The 9293-nt window shown below is 50.1% G+C and overlaps 3 protein-coding genes across 3 annotated transcripts; 1 reads left to right on the forward strand and 2 right to left on the reverse strand.

Moving 5' to 3' along the window:
• The first annotated feature begins 190 nt into the window (after positions 1-190).
• hus1 (HUS1 checkpoint clamp component) lies at positions 191-2281 on the forward strand. The gene is made up of 8 exons (XM_088363307.1): positions 191-390; positions 621-748; positions 820-996; positions 1087-1194; positions 1277-1351; positions 1424-1523; positions 1607-1723; positions 1816-2281. The coding sequence occupies exons 1-8, from the start codon at positions 339-341 to the stop codon at positions 1896-1898; spliced, it is 840 nt and encodes a 279-aa protein (XP_088219433.1). The 5' UTR covers positions 191-338; the 3' UTR covers positions 1899-2281.
• cavin4b (caveolae associated protein 4b) lies at positions 2278-4042 on the reverse strand. Its single transcript, XM_088363306.1, has 2 exons — positions 3581-4042; positions 2278-2996 (listed from the first exon to the last, which is right to left on the reverse strand). Exons 1-2 carry the CDS (start codon positions 3935-3937, stop codon positions 2505-2507), a joined length of 849 nt encoding a protein of 282 aa, XP_088219432.1. The 5' UTR covers positions 3938-4042; the 3' UTR covers positions 2278-2504.
• Positions 4043-4676: 634 nt separating this feature from the next.
• On the reverse strand, positions 4677-8686 carry LOC148381054 (tomoregulin-1-like). The gene is made up of 10 exons (XM_088363304.1): positions 8129-8686; positions 7393-7502; positions 7182-7311; positions 7078-7104; positions 6814-6910; positions 6601-6749; positions 6338-6385; positions 6143-6263; positions 5856-6017; positions 4677-5671 (listed from the first exon to the last, which is right to left on the reverse strand). Exons 1-10 carry the CDS (start codon positions 8286-8288, stop codon positions 5587-5589), a joined length of 1089 nt encoding a protein of 362 aa, XP_088219430.1. The 5' UTR covers positions 8289-8686; the 3' UTR covers positions 4677-5586.
• Positions 8687-9293: the final 607 nt, after the last annotated feature.

The following is a 9293-nucleotide window of genomic DNA, read 5'->3' on the forward strand; positions in this document are numbered from 1 at the left end:
CAACATTATTATTATTAATTTATTTTTTATTATTATTAATTAATTTATTATTATTATTATTATTATTATTATTATTATTATTATTATTATTATTATTATTATTATTATTATTATTATTATTATTATTATTATTATTATTATTATATTTTGCGTGTTGGTATTGTGTCGGACGGGTTACTGTGTAGCGCTCAGCTACTGTTTCCGTTTCCGGCGGAGCTTTGAGGCGGACGGACCACAAAACGGAGGGGGCGGGAAGCTTAAGCAACTTAACGGAGTAAATCGTGTCCCTTCACTTTGTTAACGTTTTCGCTGGTTGAAGTTGACTATGTGAACATGACATGAAGTTTCGTGGGAAGATTGTCGACGTGGCTTGTCTCCACCATTTCACTCGTAAGAAACATTCTATTCGGAGCGATTGCTCGTTTGCTTCTTACCGGAGTCGCGTGTATTTGACATTTGACCCCGACTGAGGTGTGTTACGGTCTACTTTATTCATTATGTGCAGTTAATACCTTTGAAAACGCAAACCTGTTTCTGGGTTTGGTCATGAGAGGTTTGCAAGCTCAGATGAAAAGTGACGGCTCTGTTAAGCAATAGAAAATGATGTTTTGATTTTGCAGGGGTGGTGAGCACCATTTCCAAGCTGACCAAGACATGTGTACTGCGTTTGACGCCCGATCATCTTTTTTTCATCCTCTGCGGCACAGTAGCAAACGGAGGCGTGGCCATGTGGTGCGAGCTGGCTCAGGTAGCTGCACCCCTCCGCCCCCCCATCCCATTGTCGTCTTATTTTTCACCTGTGCGTCGCCCTCCCCGCAGACCACTATCTTTGATGAGTACCAGATGGAGGGCCTGACCTTCCAGGACAACGAAATTTGTCTGGAGTTGACACCGGAGAACGTCTTCCGTGCGCTCAAGACCGTCCACAGTGCCAAAAGTGTCAAAGTCAAGCTGACCAACAAGCATTGCCCTTGCCTCACCATCCTCGCTGAGCTGGTCAGTCAACAAAATGTTACGAGGGTGCTTCGCATTAGCCACAAGCAGTGATATCATAACGCAGTGACACCGTGACTTCCCCCCATGCAGCCAACCATGTCCAGCATCAGCCGCGTAGTGACCCACGACGTCCCCGTAAACGTTGTCCCTCGACGCCTGTGGCACGAGTTCAAAGAGCCCAATGTTCCCAACTTTGATGTAAGTGTGCGCCAGACCATCATTGGTTTGCGCGCTTGTCGACGTTGGAGTCCTGTGTGATGTGGCATGACGTGTTTGTCAGGTGAGCATCTTGCTGCCGCCTTTCAAGACCTTGAAGAACGTGGTGGACAGGATGAAGAACCTCTCCAACTTCTTGGTGCGAAGGAACAACATCAGCACTACTGCTGCACCCAACGGCTTTCTTACTGAGCCTGTTTGTCCGTGTCAGGAGGTGGAGGCTAACCTGAGCGGCGAGATGACCCTGAAGATCGAGACGGACCTTGTGTCCGTCACCACTCACTTCAAAGACCTGGGAAATCCTCAATGGGGTAAAACTGTCAATGGGACTCCATCTGAGGTCACCTGACCCGACTTTCCTTTCTTGGCCCGGCATGTGACGGTGCCTCCCAAGACGACGCATCGCGGCAGTCTTGGGACGTCGACGCCATGGCACAGGTGCGCGTGGACATCAGGAAGCTGCAGCAGTTCCTGATGGGTCAGCAGGTCAACCCCACCAAAGCCATATGCAGTAAGTGCAGCTATCATCTGAGCGGAAGTGTTGTCATTTTGTTTGCCTCGATGACACCTGCAGTCACAACGGGCACGTTGTCTGTCCCGCAGACATCGTCCACCAGAGGGTGCTCCACCTCTACCTGCTCCACCAGGACGTGTCTCTGCAGTACTTCATTCCCGGCGTGGCCTAGCTGACGAAAAAACAACTTTGACAAATTGAAACCCTTTGAGGGCACCAAAACGTACGTCGCAACATCAGCGTCCTCAGCAGGTAGGACCACATGAACGCAGCTTGTCTCACTTCCAAGTTGCTTTTTATGCAAGATGGATGCATACGCAGTCACCAAGTCCCGCCCCCAACTAAGTGTCGTATCTTCCCGTCTATTTGCCATACTAATGCATTATTAGTGCTGTTTTTCCCAAATTGTCTTTATGTGGAAAAGTTGAAATGAAAAAAGTTGTTTGTTTGTCTCTGTTAGTTGGGTTGTTTGGTGATTCCGTGGCTAGCTTTAGCGCCATGCTAACTCTGAGAAGACATAGTGATGAAAGGTCAATAAAAGCCAAAACAAGTTGAGCTCATTGTTGCTTGCGGGTGCAATTTATTTGCCAAAATCACATTCTCGCTCAACTCAAGTCGCTACACCAAGCAAACGCCGCCGCCATCTTGTTCCCGGTCCCCTACATGCAAAACATAAAAGAGTTCTCATCAATGTCAACACGCAAGCTGATTGGCTATAAAGACTGTCCAGCATGAGCTCTTCTGCTCAAGGCATCCTTGGCCGGCCGGCGGGTGGGCGCTACGATAGCTGCTTCATGTCGTACACGTGCACCTCGCCTTCCGGGCGTGGCTCGTCCGGGACGCCCTTCCGGCCCTTGGGCGGCGGCACGGGTGCAGCGGCGGCGCCCCCATCGGCGGCAGGGTCGGCCCCCTCCTGGCCCTCAGCCACAGTCCTCTCTTTCTTCAGGACGTTCTTGGCCAGGGTCTCCTTGATGCGCTCGCCCGACTGGCGGATCTTCTGGCGCCGCTCGGCCGTCACGATGCGCTCGCCTAATTTGTTAACTTTGCTGCCCAGGCTGTCTCGCGTCCGGCTCATGTTGTCCCGCGAGAAGGTGGCCTTCAGGCTCTCCATGCGAGTCAGGCCTGTCTTCTTCTTGGGACGTGCCGCCGCCGAGTCAGCCTCCTCCACCACCATGTACTCCTCGTCCGAATCCGGAGGAAGCTCCAACTTGTTTGACTCCTCATCGCCTGCGTCGTTGCCCGGCGTTGCAGCTCGCACTTCCTGCTCGCCCTGAGACGTCACAATGAGAACACTTTAAAAATAACTTTACCTAGTCATTTATTTTAAAATAATTTTTGCACACTTTCAGTAAATCCTCTTGGAGATAGCAATGAGGTTTGCGATTTAAACCCAAACTTGTTTTGGGTTTTTTAAAACAAGTTTGAGCTTAAATCGGAGACGCTGGAGTGTCAGGTGACGTGCGCACCTTCTTGATCCCGCCTCCCTAAATAGCGAACAGCAGCTGTTGGCAGAGCTCAACGCGTTGCGGCGGGCGGCTAAACATATCGCACGCTGCGATCGGGTTACTACTGTGCTGCCAGCGAACCAAGCGCATAAGACGTTTTTTCTTAGCATGGATGACGACGCTTCATGCGAGGGGTCAGCAGGCCATTGGACCACCTCTGACCCGCGAGGTCTTCTCTTCGACTCGTGCGCTTCCGCCCACGTTGAGACGATTCATTAGGCACGTTGGCTTGTTTGCCTCTATGTGCCATTGTTTGTCATGATGGCAAAAGGCCAAAATTTACTATAAAGCTTAAGGAAACTTTGACTCGCTTACGAATGTTGAGCAATGCCGCCCCCTTGTCGCTCACCTGGTAGATGACCACTCGGAACTTGTTCTTGGCCAGGAGGTCCCCCTGCGTGGCCTCCACCTTCTTTACGCGCAGATTCTGGTTCTCCAAGCGCACGCGCACGTCCTTGATGTGCCTGCTGACCTTACAGGTTTTCTCCAGGAGTTTCTCCAGGCCGCCGACGGCGCCGGACTGCTCGGCGGCCAACTTGGCCACGCTGGCCTGGATGGCACGGACAGCGCTCTCCACCTCCAGCTGTCGCTCCTCCATGCGTTGCTGTGTCGCCTGCACGCCCTCCATCAGGCCGGCAACACGCTCCAGCAGAGACGTCACGACCGCCGTGTCCTCCCCGCCGCCACACACCGAGCTGTCCGCCATCCTGCCTCTGCTCGCTCGCAGTCGCAAACTGGCAAGAGGAGAAGACGGGGAAGAGCAGTGGGACAGACGCGTGCTGGCAGACTCCACCCGAGGGGGTTAAGTAGGTGGGAGGGGGGGCGAATCTAAGAACAGAACAGGAAATGACAAAGTCGGCTTTCAAACAAGAGGGATGAGGTCGTGCTTGATACATTTTTGCTCTGGTTAAAGACTAGAAAAGTTTTTTTCTTAATCAGTAAACTGGCTTTCACCACCTGGTCAAAAAGCGGCAATCCATCACAAACGTGGCACTGACTTGAATGTCACTTGATTTTTGACATGGCCTCGGCAATTTGCCCAATGTTTTCTTCCGTGTTTTTTTTTTCTCAAATTTAAAAGCACATCTTGACCACTCATTGAGGTGGAAAAATATCCAGTACCCCCCTCGTGGAAAGCCTCTCTGCATCCGTCTATCAGCGCCACCTTTAACACCCAACACTCCCCCTTGGTGAGTGGACGGGAAAGTTCTCAAACACAAGACACAAGAAGATGAAGAATACCAAGATGAATCCCAAGTGAATGTTGAGCATGAGGAGACAGCCGGAGGGGAGGGGTTGGGGGGGGGACTTCCCACACCAGCTGACACCTAAAATTACCCTTGCCCCCCCAATCCTTGGCCTGCTAGGAGCGCTGTGTCACTCTCTTCTGTAGCCCAGAGCGGCAGGCACCCATCAATTCAGTGACCAATCAAAGCACATGTTGATCAGTTACCATGGTGATTTACTTCTACAACAAGCACAGTGACAGTTGACAGCAGCATGCAACAACTACGGTGCAGCCGCAAGCGGAACCGAGACTGGGACCGGAACCACTGGTGGCCGCCTCATCTAACACAAAAAACGAGCAACATGGACACTTGCTACAGACATTGGATATTACAAAAAGAAAAAAAAGGTGGATGAAAAATCTTTGTACCAGTTTAACAAAAGGTCAAGAAAACAAACATTGGAATGGATTTTCCAGAAACTCGTTGCTTTGGACCTGAAGAGTAGAAAAAACAAAGCATTTTGCTTGTAGTGTGACAGGACAAGTTGAGATGAGCGCGCCCTCTGGAGGACGCCAACAGCATCACGTGTGCTCAAGTGCCTCGTGGTGCCTTTTGGCAACCGTCCAGACTTGTGAATTCAAATGTGTGGAGAAAAAAAGGCTTCCGTTAAGTTTGAAAAAGGTCCACAATGTGAGCTACAAACATTTTAAATAAGATTCCCCAAAATGTGCCATTTCATTTAAAAATGTAAACAAAAGCTAAGAGGCGTTAGCGTCCGAGCTAACCAGAAAACAAAAAGCTCATTGGCGCATTCCAGAGTCTGAGCTCGTTTGCGCTTGCCTCTCAGAAAAAATTCAGCAACGGAGGACACAAACGCGTCCAGAAGCAAAATCAACAATGAAAGAAGATTAAAAAAAAATTGAAAAATAATTATAATACAAATAAAAGAGAATTTCCCCCTGCCCCCAAACTAAGACTCCCTCAGGAGTTTAAAGTATCTGATGAGGAACAAAAAGAGGCACCACATGTGGATTTATCAAAAGTGTCTGTGAAAAAAGTGGATCAAGTGGAAAAAAGTAGCCAGCCAGCCAGCCAACCAGCGGTTGCAAGGCTACGCTAGGCTAGGCTACATCATCCTGGATGATGTTCCAGATGGGAAGTGAGCCAAATGTTGCTTCTGCCTCCGCCCTCGCTTGGCCTTGTTGCACCTCCTGCAGGACAAACACGCAAAGCCCACGTTAAGCCAAAGGCTACATGCTAGATGGGTCTTCTCTTCATATGAACACTTAGCTTAATGCTAATTAGCATTCACGTTGTGGTGCTTTAACCCCTCAAACAATGGATTGAACACGAACTGAACTTGTAGACGCAATATGACGTTGTCGGAGTACGTGCCTGGTGAAGCACATGACGAGCGCCACGATTATGGCGATCTGAACGGCCCCGATGATGCCAGCGATCAGGACGTAATGCAGCTTCTGGCCACTAGGGACCACGTACAGGATGTTGAAGTCCACCAGCTGGTCGCAACGAGGGCCACCGTACGACGCCGAGCACCTGAAATGCGTGTGAAATGTGAGTGTGCCTCGTGGCAGACATTTGCGTGGAGGTCACGTCACACATGTGGGACGTGTCGCCGAATAGACGTGAACGTGTATTACAAATGTGGCGGCGCGCCTTACCTGCATGTTGCCTGGTTGCTCCTCATCTCACATTGGCCGTGTATGCAAATAAGGGCGTGGTCTGGTGGGCAGGGGGCGGAGCCTTCCGCAAAACCTTCTCCCTCACCAGACTTGGCAACACCTGCAGCAACAAGAAGAGCAACTTGACGACGATGACGACAAAACAAAAGCAAACAAAGCGGTAGGATTTTGTACCAAAGACGTCCGGTTTCATCTTGACGCCGTCGTCCTTCCTGCTTTTGTCTGAAAGGCATGAGAGGAAAAGTGAGACCATGAAGCTTACGGGACACGCAAACCATCTTGTCCACCAATGTGGGGAGGTGAGCTCAAGTTTTTCTTCCTCTTTGATTTGCACACACACACACACACACACACACACACACACACACACACACACACACACACACTGACACTTCTGTACACAAGGCACACACAGTGTCTGTTGAGTGGGCCGTTACCTTGGCAACGTCCCACGTGGCGGATGTCGATCTTCATCTGTTTGAGGCAGGACGCCTCGCGTACGTGACAGGGCGTGTCGTACGTCATGCCGTCGCCGCCGCAAACCGGGTTGTCGTTGTGGCCGTTACATACGATGTTACACATGCAGCTGTGTGCACACACGTCAAGCGGTCATTTCAAAGGTGTGTGTGTGTGTCTGCGCGTGAACTTACAGCGTGTCCTCAGAGTCTTCATCACACTCAGCACCAAACTTGCAATTTCCACATTTGGACGATTTTTTGCCACGGCTGCCGCCAGAACCTTCATCATCTACACAGGTGTGCACACACACAAACACAACCACAAACACACAAGTCGTAAGTGTGTGGAGGAGATGTGAAGACTCTCACACACAATGTGTGTAGACAAGAGTGTGAAGTATTGTGTGGTCGTGTCTGATGAGGACATTTTGTGTGTGTGTGTGCGTTTGTGTGTACCTCCATCTCCAGATCCCGAAGAGCCATCTGCCAGTCAGACGGAAGCAAACAGTGAGCCATCATCATGAACACATGCATTAACATGGATTGTGTGTGTGTGTTACCGTGGTAACAGGCTCCCTCGGACACAATGCTGATGGCTCGCTGCTTCTTGCAGGCGGCTCGTCGCAGGAAGCACTCGTTCTGGTACGTGTCGCCGTTGGAAGCGCAGACGGGGACGAACTTCTTGTGGCACTGAAAGACAACACCAGACGGGCACTCGCTCGCTTGTGTGGCCAAATAAGCAAAGTGTGGCGGGCGGGTGGTCGCACATACGTGGAAGTGACACACGCACTTGATGTCGGCGCCGTTCTCGCGGCAAGTCCCGCCAAAACGACACGTGCCCGCGTCGCACACCCGCAGATCGCTCTTCTTCACCGACGCGTCTGTCGAAAGAAAAGACGTCAAACGGCAACCGTTCCTTCCAGATGGACTCGTGACCTCATGACAAATGAAGACCACGCCCACACAGGAAGTGAGTGAGTGTCTTTTGAATTTGTTGTGGTTTTCATTTTCTTGTCATCTGAAGGTTAAACAAGTCATCTTCTCCCAATTTCAGATGGACATTGCCACCACCACGGGCGTGTCTCTTCAAGATTTGCATGAAGCCACGTGAGTAACACGCACTCTCACATATTTCCACATATTCACTGAGCACCCCATGTATCAGTCAAATCCCCCTGGAGAGAAAAAAAAAAAAACTGGAGCCATTCCTAGGAATTGACCTCACGTCTCACACACACACGCACGCACGCACACACACACGCACACACACACACACACTCTCGCGTACACACGCGCAGGCATGCGATGCCCCGCCCTACATGCGGAGCTTGTAATTATCTTGAAAATAGCATCCCAGTTCAAGATGAAAACAACACGGCTGACCTTCAATATTCATGGTCGTCATGACGACGCAAACATAGGTGACCCCTGCTGAATTGGCGTTTCTTAATCATGTGTGCGCGTGCATGAGTGAAGCTGTGTTTGTGTATTCGCGTGCGCGTGTCACCTGGACACTCGGCGTTCTTTCCCGGTCCACATTCGAGCGCGGCGCTTCCTCCTCCTCCTCGAGCAGTTGCGCTCGTGGCGGAGGTAAGGCGCAGCAGAAGGAGTAGTAGCAGGAAGGACGATGAAGATGAAAACGAAGCGGTGGAGGCCACAAGAGCCATGATGGAAGAGCACGGGATGATGTCAGAAGAGCAGGAAAATCACGCGCTTTTGTCTCCAAAGCCACACGAGAAGCGCAAAGATGGCCTTCAGCGCCTCATATCGCCGACGAGGAGGAGCAGGAGGAGGAAGGTAGCACAAAGCGGAGCCCGCGGCGAACAGCGGCGACCCCCACGCAGACGCACGGCGACCCCCTCACAGCCCGTACTGCGCCTCCATCCCCCACAAGGCCAAACATCCAAACGAGCTTCGGCTTCTGCGGCTTCTCCGTCTTGCTCTTCTTGCGCTCTTCCGAGCGGTTTCAAGTTTTATTATTTTGAAATCTTCTCGTGGTCGTCGTTCTTCTTCCACGAACGAAGCTCATCAACAAAGGGCCGGCTCTGTCACGTGACCAGCGCAAGACCCCGCCCATTATTCCCCGAGAGACAGACCGCTTGGTGACGTCACTACGTTGCCGTGCTCGGTGTCCCGTGCTTACGTCACGCCTCGACGACGTACGACAAACAATACCGTCGCTCTTTTTAAAAAAAAAAAAAGATCTACGTAATAGCATTACAAAACTATCACCAGAGTTCCTATTCTTTTCGTATCCAGGCATTCAACCAAGTTGAAGGTTGCAAGCCAGCTTGTTTTGCTTACATGTATAGAAATTCCCAAATAAAATGACATAATTGCTAAAATGATTTTTAATATGAATGAACGCACTTAGCTTGGTGATGAAAACAATAATAAAACTTCCGCGTGTTGTTATTCAGTTAACCAGCAGAGAGCGCTCCTTCAACGCATTCATTTGACTCCAATTGTCAAACGGAATGTTCAATAACCAGCGTCGAATTTACGCTGATAGTCGTTATCATTTGCAGCACGATTCTCATTTGACTGCTATTTTCATGATTAGTTAAAAAAAAGATCATAATCATCAGTTGCTTCAAAGAAGCTGGGAAAAAGGTTCGCAAATGTGTTTTGCAAACTTTATTGATCGTTTGCGTTTAAATTAGTACTTTTCA

This window comes from Syngnathus floridae, chromosome 20 (genome assembly GCF_059516105.1).
Source record: "Syngnathus floridae isolate MCC-2025c chromosome 20, RoL_Sflo_1.0, whole genome shotgun sequence".
Classification (NCBI taxonomy): domain Eukaryota; kingdom Metazoa; phylum Chordata; class Actinopteri; order Syngnathiformes; family Syngnathidae; genus Syngnathus; species Syngnathus floridae.